The 11,307-nt window shown below is 37.2% G+C and overlaps 2 protein-coding genes across 3 annotated transcripts in view; both read left to right on the plus strand.

Annotated features, from left to right (window-relative positions):
• Positions 1-2,478, plus strand: part of heatr1 (HEAT repeat containing 1) — a 33,096-nt gene extending 30,618 nt beyond the window's left edge. Inside the window, exons 43-45 of the mRNA XM_079595437.1 lie at positions 164-322; positions 786-894; positions 1,054-2,478. Of these exons, the coding sequence (XP_079451563.1) occupies positions 164-322; positions 786-894; positions 1,054-1,142 (357 nt within the window). The 3' untranslated portion in view covers positions 1,143-2,478. The remainder of the gene's footprint in view (positions 1-163; positions 323-785; positions 895-1,053) is intronic.
• An 852-nt stretch (positions 2,479-3,330) lies between these two features.
• Positions 3,331-10,913, plus strand: arg1 (arginase 1). Of its 2 annotated transcripts, none has more exons than XM_079596165.1 (8): positions 3,331-3,627; positions 3,768-3,840; positions 5,170-5,344; positions 5,453-5,612; positions 7,363-7,457; positions 9,110-9,214; positions 9,324-9,460; positions 10,178-10,913. In XM_079596165.1, exons 1-8 carry the CDS (start codon positions 3,523-3,525, stop codon positions 10,339-10,341), a joined length of 1,014 nt encoding a protein of 337 aa, XP_079452291.1. In that variant the 5' UTR covers positions 3,331-3,522; the 3' UTR covers positions 10,342-10,913. The 2 variants fall into 2 exon arrangements, with proteins under 2 accessions (XP_079452291.1, XP_079452292.1); XM_079596166.1 differs by having other exon boundaries at positions 3,485-3,627; positions 3,771-3,840; positions 10,178-10,912.
• The last annotated feature ends 394 nt before the right edge of the window (positions 10,914-11,307 follow it).

The raw sequence follows: 11,307 nt of genomic DNA on the forward strand, positions 1-11,307 counted from the left end.
ACAGCTCTAAAAAGATTATTGGTTAATTTGACTTTTGCAGATACATGTATATATTTGTTAAAATACTTTTAACTTGGAAAAACTTGGATCAAAACTTAGTATTGGTATAAAGGTTTTTCCTGACATTGTGGTGTCTAATGAATTTGTTTTCATGTGTCTGAAGTTGGAGAACATGCTAGGAGGAGATGAGATCTACAAGACCCACATTACCAAACATTTGGTGCCTTGTATCGCCCAGTTTGCTGTCGCCATGGGAGACGACTCTCAGTGGAAAGTTCTCAATTATCAGATTCTGCTTAAGATGCGTCACAGTTCACCCAAGGTATGCAGATTCTTGAGTGTGATAAATGTAAAAATACAGTGCTCAAATTATGTGCCAGTGTGTGTGGTACCAATTTACAGTGTCCAAAAATCAATTATGAAAATTGGTATTGAAATTCATATTTGTGAATAAGGACAGTACTGATACCTTCTTTCAAAATTGCATTTAGTCCATTGTAATTTGTAAGTTGCTTTAAAGAAATAATAATGCCTTTCTTAATGGACTAGTTGCACAGTCAAAATAAATGTAATGAATTGGTTAAATTTTCATTTGGATTGTAAGGGGTGGGTTAAACCCTTTCTAATCCGTTTGATAGGACATGTAAACACTTGATCGGATTGAAAACAAAAACTGGAAAGTTCTGTGCATGTGCAGTGACAGAAATGGCGTATGATGCACAGAACGAGCGGTTGAATATAGTGTAGAAGTGAAAATAAATGTCCATGTTGGCATTTCTTTTCAGGTGCGTTTCTCTGCACTTGTCATGTTGCTGGAGTTGGCAAGCAAGCTGAAGGAGAACTACATGGCTCTTCTGCCAGAGACCATCCCATTCCTGGCTGAACTCATGGAGGGTAAGAACATTACATCAATATTTAATCAAATGAGCTCACATGATTCTGTAACTTCGTGTTATCTATGTTGCTGCGTTGAGTTGTGTTTTCAGAACACTTAAGTCTGTCATTTTCATAACGTTTCTTTAACAGTCAGGAATATTCTTCCTTGTTTTACAGATGAATGTGAGGAAGTTGAGCACCAGGTGCAGAAGGTTATTCATGAAATGGAGTCTGTCCTCGGTGAATCACTGCAGAGCTACTTTTAGAGTCCCAAGACTTTCACACCATCACAGGCGCTTCTCACACCCTCTGAGTGTGCATTCATTATTCTTACATAATATTTACCGATGAACTGTTCGGCTAGAACATGGGTCAGTCTGCCCGCCGGTTCCACAGCACACTTTATCACCTCACTGCCGGTTTGACCTGTCCTACCTTTGACATCTGCATGAGCATTTTGGGGCACAGGGCAATGTAAAATCACTGGATACCACATGCTTTTTCTAATGTTATATAAAAACGACACATGATGTTAGTCTAATTTTTTGAAAGAATGGTTTTATGGCATTGAATGACACTTTGTAATGCAAACTGATCTTTCTCTAAAATCTGAATATCATAAAAAGATGAGCCTGGGAAATGTGCATTTGTGTTTGATTAAAGTGGGGGGTGGGGGACAGTGGGTTCAGTGAAAGTTCAGGTTGAGCAATATGCTCATTGCTCACATTAACAATACAGTTTTAATGGGTTACACATTTAATATCTCTGGCATGCATACATATTCAGATCTAAGCTGCCTGTTCAGTGTGGTTCTATCTTTCTGGAACACCTGTGAATATAATGTGCCTCATATACCTACATAAAAATCTTTTTGCATGTTATTGTAAAACAATGATGTGAAACTAAAAAGAAACAATGACTTCAAAATGCCTGGCCAATATGAACCAAATGCAACTAATGCTATAAATGACATAGCATCAGCCTTGACTTTTAATTATATCAATCAGTTATATGTTTTGTCTTATTTACTATGATGCGATCTTTAACTTAGATGAGAAAGGGTTACGGTTTCTTTTGATCCCTTACTTTTTCATAGTTTATTCAAAGGCAATGGACCAAAGGCATAATAATATACCGTATATAACAACTGAATGTAACCTATATATGCAATGTGGTCACTGTACAGTGTAGGCTACTTGCTAGTGTGAAACTAATGTATTTTACAGTGTCCTTGTTACATACGTTACATGTACTTACCATAGTAATAACAGCAAATTATGCATACATGCAATTAAACCTCAACCTAATCCTACCCTAACCCAGGAGTAAGTACGTGTTCATTAATATTACTCCGTACTTAAATATATAATCACACTAACAATGACACCTTAAAATAGTGTAACCGTTATAACTAGGTACTAACCTATCCCTAAACCTATTCTATCTAATCACTTGCTTGCTACCCAATACTTGGTTATATAAAGTGTTACTGTTATAACCCAGTTATTGTTACATAGTATGTACAGGTGGAAAATGACTGTAAAATAAATTGTATTTTAACATCAAATTTTTAAGATTAAATCTACAGATAAGGATACATTCATCTGAGGTGTAGTAACAGTTTTTTTATTATAAAACTGCTCTCTCTTAATTTTAAACAATTTTGTAATGTGACAAATAAATGTTAATAATATTCTGTGTAGCCACTTAATATGAACTGCATATGATTTCGGAAAATAATGTTTTTAAAAAATTCTTAAATATTAACTAATAAAAATACTTAATACAAACATTGTACACTTGAGCCAAAATAAATAGGGCTGAATTCAGGTTGATTGGGGCACTTTTCCAAGTCATCTCAATGGCAAAAGGTGTCCCAATCACTCTGAATTTACCCCTATATACTTCATATAACTTCAAATGGCTTAATAAAATAATAAACCTTAATAAGATGGAGATCATAAATATATGATATAACCTATAGTAAAATGTATTTTCTTGATCCTTAACCCTTTCATGCATAGAGGTCACTACAGTGGACAGCTGTTAAAAAAAGCATTTTCTTGAATTTGCACGGGTTTGGATGGCATAGTTGCACATCAACCTCTCTATATATTATATTATACTATATTATACTTTTCACATGATTTTATATCATTTTATTGATTGGTTTGTGAAATACATACAATATTGCTGTGTTATTACTGTATTATGTTTAATAGGCCTACAGTATCTCTTCAGTAAACGCATGCTGTCCACTCAAGTGGACATCTGAAAATATCTTTGAAAAATGTGTTAAAAAAATCAAATCTTATTTTCCATGCCCTAAGAGCAATAAAAACACATAGGAAAAAAATCCTGACTCAGGATATCATGATTCATGCATGAAAGGGTTAATAGAAAAGTTCATATTTTCTCAATCGCTTCATTAATTAACCACGTTCTATGCAAATTAGGCGACTGCGGCTTCTCAAACGAGTTCTTTCCCATTTACTTTTCTTGTCCAAAACCGAAAAAAAAGGTTAATCGAGAACAGCGCGAGCAGCCCAATGACTGCCACCGGCCAGCGTGTCGTCACTCGTCCTGTAATCTGCTTGGATTTGAGCCGCTTTATTCCAGACTGCTGCTGGAGACACTGTAACAGTGATGAAGCGCTTCGGCGGATTAAGAGCCGCTTTCCCCATATTCAGGAGAGACCTCCATCATCAGCACAGTGTGGGCATAATAGGTGCGCCTTTCTCTAAAGGACAGGTGAGATATAAAGGCCAAAAGTCCTTTTCTCGTTTAAAATAATGATATTCACGAATGAAAAATGATATGTTTGCATGTAAATGCACGCATGGTGCAGTATGGTGCTGGTCTAGTGCTCATGTTATTGCCTGTTACTGCAGCAGAGGGATGGTGTGCAGAGAGGAGCAGACCTCATTCGAGCTGCTGGATTGGTGCAGAAACTTAAAGGGCAAGGTGCCACTACTACACCACTACACCTCCTGATATTTACACTACTTAGCAATATTTCAGTACAGTATAATGCATCTAAAATATTTGAAGCAACAATTTTTGCTTTCAATTTAATATCATTATACATTCATATTGAATATGCTGAGGACAAATAAATAAACTGCATGAAATGTTAGGTCAAATGTGATTTTAAAAAAAAATCCATTGTGCCTAATCCTTTAGTATCTAAAAAAAAGCTAGACAACTTATATTCTTTTACACATTCACCTAAATCTTAATGATAAAATGTTTTTTATTTTATTTGTTGACACAGTACCTAATGTGTATTTTAAGAATTTAGGCTGTGTTCACCATGCAGTCAATATTCATCATTGCCATTTTAAAAAGAGCTTTAAATGCTTCATTTCTTCTGGGCCTGTACACTATAAAAATTGCTGGGTTGTTTTTGAATTAAAGTGTTAACCCAACGGTTGGGTTTGTCCATATTTGGCCCAATTTTGGGTTGTAACAACCCAGCATTTTTTTAGAGTTTATAGCTCTGTCATTGCACAATGTTTTACAACTTTAAACAAATAGCTGAAGGGACTGATGCCATGAACAGGGACAGTAGATCAGTGCTGCCATGTGTTGTCTTTATTTATTTACCTAAGAAGATGCGATCTCATAGGAGCAGTAACACTGACGTTGTACCACTCCCCTTTCTCTGTGTATTCAATATTGAGGATTGGGTTACTAAATAAAAGTGAAGCATGTATTTGCACATCTTAACTCTAACAAACCTAGTAATGTTTAATGCTGTCACTTCCAAACTTGAGTTGGTGGTAGAATGGAAAACTCTACAGTTTGGAAAAAGTCAAATCAGTGACAGGCTGTAATATAAATGAGTCATTTATTTAGATATTCATTTCAAGATTTTTGAATCATTCATTTAATATTTGAATAAGCACACTTTTGAAACACCATAAGTCAATGTTAAATCTTCAGCTTGTATATATATGGTATACAACAGGCTAAATGCACACCTTAAGAAAAAAAATTGCTTTTTACTGCCATGGTGTATGATTGCAGAAAAAAAAATTAATGTTTGTATTGAACATTTATGGAGCAACAGATTTTGTGTGAAAATAAATTATAAAAGTGGTTTATTTTGTTTAAAAATCGTTTAAATATATGAGGTGGCGAGATGGGCCTTTCTACCTTTTAAATACGATTTATGTATTTCAATTACATATAAATTTCCCATCCATTGTCAGTCATGCATGAAATATAGAGATAAGATTTTCGTAGATTTTTTAAAAGCTACTTCGTTTGAAGCCCTCTGTCCCTCCCCAGGTTGTGTAGTGAAGGATTATGGGAATCTGACATTTGAAGAAGTTCCCAATGATGAGCCCATTGGCAGGCTGAAGTCTCCGAGAGCAGTCGGCCGAGCCAATGAGCTGCTCTCCGGAGCTGTGCAGAAGGTCAAAAGCGATGGCAACACTTGTGTGATGCTGGGAGGAGATCACAGGTGAGTGTGTGCTTTCGGGTCTGTTAAATATCACATTTGCAAGCACCAAACCAACATTGAGCCTTTATGCATATTCATTTTCAACAATATGTTTGCTGTTTCTTTCAGCTTGGCGATTGGTTCGATCGCCGGTCATGCCGCCTCAAGACATGAGTTGAGTGTTTTATGGGTGGACGCACATGCAGACATCAACACACCTTTGACCACGCCAACGGGAAACATTCACGGACAACCGCTGTCTTACCTCATCCATGAACTGCACTCTAAGGTCTTTAATCATTTCAGCAACTTGTGTTAAAGTTTGTGTAATATGTTACACAGTCAACTCCAACAGAGATGTTCAACTGTAACATCTTAACCTCCTGTCCATGGCTAGTGTGAGTATCTCTGCCTTTAGCACACTCTTAACAAACTAATAAAGCAAAGGCAAGTTTATTTACAGTATGCACCACATTCCATACACAATGGTAATTTTTAAAGTGCTTCACATAGAAATAATAAAATGGCTAGTCTTGAAAAACGAAGACAATTTGACGGTCGTCGTAGGAGAAGTCACTCTGCAGGACTGGAGTCAAATCTTCTGACACTGCCAGAATTTCGTCGGAGGTAAAATTCGATCTCAATGGTCATTAATCGGCTGTTGGTGAACACTTCAGATTTTAGCCTAGGATCAGAGGAATCTTTTTGGATTTGCACAATTTGTTGTCCAAAATTGCAAAGTGTGCGCCCGGCTTAAGTCTTGTATGGAAACAAAGCATCTTCAGATGATAGTATGCTGAAGAGCTCTCACAGGAGGATGGGGAGGGCAAGCTGGGCCACAGGCTTTGGTAGTTATTGGGCTTGCCGCTTTCTGATTGATATCTGGGGCCTCACAGAAATAGAGTGGGATAGTTTGGTTCCAGCATACACCAGTTCTTAAATTTTCTCTGAGAAGCACAGAAGTGGAGATGCTGGAGAGAGGGATAATGTGTCTGGTGAGAGGGGCTGTTGCTCTGGTGTTACCGGAGGCTGTAATATGTTGTCCTGGCTTCCCTGGCTGTTTTCCAGAAAGTCGCCCTTGGGTGCTGAATCTAGGAGCAGTTCTAATCCGTCACAGTCTGTCTGTGGTGAGCTCTGTGGGCAGGGCTCAGCTGAGATTGTGTCTGTGAGCAGAGGTTGTTGTGGCTGTGTGGTGTTATCATTGTCCTTGTCAACTGCATGTCCATTCAGGTGCTGAAGTGAAGTCCTGTGGTCATTCAAACTCTGTCCAGGTGTGTGTGTGCGTGCCATTCAGGATGAGTGCGTTGGCACACATTGCAGAAGGATGATGGAGGGAGAAGTAGATATTGTCCTTTAGCACCAGGTTTGTTTGGGTGGAGGCCATCCTGTTTAAACAGTTGTCTCGGACTCCAGAAAAGATTGAAGTTGTCAATTAAGTTCACTCCTTTTATGTTCAGGTTTTTTGCAGCCATGTATTAAGCCCAAGTAACCGTGAAAACCTATTTGTTCCTCTTGCTAGGAGAGATCCACCAATGAACGGCTGAACTTTTAGTCTTCTAAGTGTTTCAAAAAGTTTGTTGAAATCCCTCTTAGGAGTTCTGACTGCTCTTTGTGAATATCCTTCTTCTACACATGGATGCTAAGAAGTCGAACAATAAACACTAACAACTAACTTCATAGAAAAAAAATTAAAAGAAATTTTAAATTTATGAAACGAGGCATTGGTGAATCTCACAAAAACACAACCATATGTCACATTTTAGCCAGAAATAAAAAGGAAAATGAACCCTGTTTGTTTTTAGAACCATAATGATTCTTTTTTTATTAGACATTATTTATATGAACATTTAAGAAAGTCTCCTTAAATTCCCATTAATGGAATGTAACAATTTACTTTTATAATTCTCATTAGATTATCATAGATATATGAATTGCATTATGCAATTTAAAAAAAAGTTTCCAGTCTTTTAGCTTTAATTGACATGGCATTTTATGATTTGAAACATTGATAACATTTCGCTTTTTCTAATCTTTCTCAGATTCCCATAATTCCAAATTTCTCATGGTTAAAGCCTTGTGTAGCGGCTAAAGACATTGTCTACATTGGACTCCGAGATGTGGATCCAGAAGAACAGTAAGTTTGTAGATTATAATGTTATTAAAAGTCCAAAATAATACATAATTTAAAGTCCCCCTGTGGTACAAATCAAGCTTTTAATGTTGTTTATATGTCTATGTGGTGTTTTAATATGCTTTAAGACAAACAATGCAAATTCATGTCAACACCATTATTTATTTTCTCCTTAAAACTGCAGTGAATCAAAGAGTCTCAAAAACATGGTTTGAAATCACTGGTGTTTCTAACGTCACAAACTACCTTGTAACCAATCACGTCTACGTGTGATCGTCAACGAGTGGAACTTTGAGCTGGTGTGAGTGAGTGGAGGCAGGGCTAATTTGCATATTCATAGAACCGCGTATATTAAATGATGACAAGGGTGTAGTTGCATTCAAGCTGTTTTTTAGATTAGATTAGATTCAACTTTATTGTCATTATGCAGAGTACAAGTACAGAGCTAATGAAATGCAGTTAGCATCTAACCAGAAGTGCAGAAATATAGTGTTTAATATACAGATAAGTGCAGAAACATGCATAACATGTTCGTCAGTAGTACTATGAACAGTGCAGTATCAGTGCAAGGTGCAATTAGAGAGGTGGTGTGGAATTCAGTAGGATCACAGCCTCGGGGAAGAAGCTCTTCCTAAGCCTACGGGTGCGAGAGTGTAGGGTCCTGTAACGCCTGCCTGATGGAAGGAGGGTGAAGAGTCCATAGTTAGGGTGGGAGGCTTTCTTGATGTTGCTTGCCCTTCCCAAACGGCGTTTGTGGTAGATGTTCTCAATGGTAGGTAACTGAGTGCTGGTGATCCTTTGGGCAGTTTTCACCACTCGCTGGAGTGCCTTACGGTCAGATACGGAGCAGTTGCCGTACCACACAGAGATACAGTTTGTTAGTTTGCGCTCAATGGTACAGCGATAGAAGTCCACAAGGATCCTGGGACACAAGTTAGCTTTCTTAAAGGCTCTGTAGGAAGTAAAGGCGCTGCTGTGCCTTTTTGACAAGGGTGGAGGTGTTTAGAGACCAGGTTTAGAGATCAACCCGCCTGAAGTCTACAATGATCTCTTGGTCTTCTGAGTGTTTAGTTCCAGGTTGTTGGCGGCACACCACACTGCCAGGTGCTCTACTTCATCCCTGTAGGCTGACTCATCGTCATCTTTGATCAGACCTACCGTGATGTCATCTGCGAACTTGATTATGGTGTTGGAACCATAAACAGGAACGCAATCGTGGGTTTATAGGGAATACAAAAGTGGGCTCAGCACGCAGCCCTGTGGCACGCCGGTGTTCAAAGTGATGATGGCGGAGGAGAGGTTATCTAACTTAACAGATCGGCGTCTGTTAGGCAGAAAATCCAGAATCCAATTACAGAGCGAGGTGCTGTCTGAGCTTGGAAATCAGCTTGGAGGTTATCACAGTGTTAAATGCTGAACTGCAATCAGTGAACAGCATTCTGACATGTGCATTTTGAGGTATTAAGGCATCAATTGCATTTAAGCCATTAAGATTTTTTTCCAAGGAAAAACGTTTAATAAATACATTTTGGTGATCAAAGATGAGTTTTAAGGGATACAATTATTGACTACAGGGGGACTTTAAGTAAAACAGAGTGCATTATATCACAATTTCAGTGTTCATTATGAAGTCCAACTCATACTTTACATAACAGTTATATCCTGAAGTACCTTGGAATCAAAACCTTCTCCATGACAGAAGTTGATCGACTTGGAATAGCAAAAGTTATGGAGCAGACATGTGATCACATGTTTTCAAAGTAAGTGTGTTACTTTGGGAATCTTTCCTCCTTTTTTATAATTATTCAAAATATCTTAAGAGTAGCCTAAATATTTATTGTGGAAACATTACTGCTCTTTCTGAATCAGGGTGAAAAAACCTATCCACCTGAGTTTTGACATCGATGCATTGGACCCATCAGTGTCCCCTGCAACAGGCACACCTGTAGCGGGAGGACTGACGTATAGAGAGGGGATTTACATCACTGAGCACATCTGTCAAACAGGTGAGAACACGAGGATATGCAAGTAGATAACTAATTAATAAACCATGTTGGGGAAATTTACTTTCAAATGTAATGTGTTACAATATTGCATAACTCCCTAAAAAGCAATTAATTGCGTTACTACTTTTTATGGAAAGTAATGTTACATCACTTTTGCATTCATTTTTCTCACCTGGGTTAGGCTTGCTTGTTTAATAAAAATAAAATAAAAACTTCTGGAGCTCCTCCATGGGACTAGAGACCGGTGTGGCGCACAGGTGATGCTCATTAGCACTCGCTGCCTCGCATTGCCCTGCTTGCCACAAAGAGACTGACCCCTTGAGTTGGCACCGCGTGGAGGACGGAATAAAACCTTCTCGGAACCGAAATGCGCCGCAGACGTGTGCAGTGTAAATAAGGGGTTATGTAATTTACAGGCTGATAAACTGGCATGCTTTTGGGCTTTCTAAGATTATTAACCAAAAACTCAGCCCACTTGGCTGATGTGTTAGCGCCACCTTGTGTCAGTTTCAAAACGGACCAATGAAAATAATAAGAGTTTAATTTAATGAATTATAATCAGTCTACATTATTCTACATATCAGCATCAGCTATTAAAAAGCCAAATGACCCACTAATTACAGTGTTTTTGTGTTTGGCTTTTGCTTAGCAATTTCATTACCATGATCATTCTTGATAATTTTACATGGACTATTTGGCTTCTTGACTTTCCTCCAGGGCTTCTCTCTGCTGTAGACATCGTGGAAGTGAACCCAAAGCAGGGCACAACAGAGGATGAAATCACATCAACAGTAAACACTGCTGTGGATCTGTTACTGGGGTGCTTCGGACGGGTCCGCGAGGGCTCTCATGAGCCAGATTACAAAATGCCAAATCCATAAATCACAGGGGTTTTTTTTATTTCAGGCTTCATTCTTGTTATTTTTGATTACTTTTCTATTATATTTACTTACTGTCATCATTTAGACAATCATGTCGTTCTGAATTTAAAAAGACTAAAATGTAATTTACAATTTTTTTTTCTTGCATAAAAAATAAATTCCAAAGATATATGCAAATTACACCACAGTATATTTCCATAGTGAATGCAGAAAGTAAAAGGCTGTATAAAAAAAATGTGTTTGTTATTTCCAAAAATCAAATCAAAAAGTCATTGTTGCCAGGAAGTTTAACAAAGTTTAATGTAAGAACTAAAATGAGTATAAATATATTTAACCCTATAAATCTTACTTGCATATCATATTTGATATGCAAATTTCTCTAAATTGTCTCTAAATTATCAACGATCAAAACTTTGCTGAAAAAAATGTGTGCACAATCTACTACATGCTTTATTATGAAAGTAAAAGGCATTTTACCATCATTCTAAAAATGCTCCCTATTCCTCACATATCAGCAACTGCAACAAATTGAAGATTTGTATAAAGACTGAATAAAACTGAGGTGTTTGAGTATGAGTATGTTTGAGTTTTCATTGAGTATGAGCTCCTTATTCTCACTACTTCAAACGATATGAGCCATAAAAGACTGATGAATCAAATGATACGGGAAAAATGTTTTTTTGTCTAAAGTTAATAAACTGATCCATTAAAAACAAAGATATGTCAGGCTTTACAGAGTTAAAAAAAATAATCTAAATGTTTTTCAACTAAATCCACACAATGGGCAAATTATATTTAATCTATTTTAATTGAACATTTAATTTTTTAAGTTATTTTTCTTACAATTACCAGTGGACAAAAACAAGAGTTTGACAATTTGCTGATTATGTGTGGCTGTATTGGAAAATCACCAAATAATGTTTGGCAAAGCCAAGACTCAAAACATTTTTGGTTTGCCAAATATTA

The sequence above is a fragment of the Phoxinus phoxinus genome (genome assembly GCF_949152265.1).
Source record: "Phoxinus phoxinus genome assembly, chromosome: 21".
Classification (NCBI taxonomy): domain Eukaryota; kingdom Metazoa; phylum Chordata; class Actinopteri; order Cypriniformes; family Leuciscidae; genus Phoxinus; species Phoxinus phoxinus.

Bases quoted from the DNA above. Each gene is read 5' to 3' on its own strand.
- arg1 (XM_079596165.1), top strand. From the start codon at position 3,523: ATGAAGCGCTTCGGCGGATTAAGAGCCGCTTTCCCCATATTCAGGAGA. The intron at 3,841-5,169 runs GTGCCACTACTA...GTCCCTCCCCAG, and splicing joins GCAGAAACTTAAAGGGCAAG to GTTGTGTAGTGAAGGATTAT. The intron at 9,215-9,323 runs GTAAGTGTGTTA...TTTCTGAATCAG, and splicing joins TGTGATCACATGTTTTCAAA to GGTGAAAAAACCTATCCACC.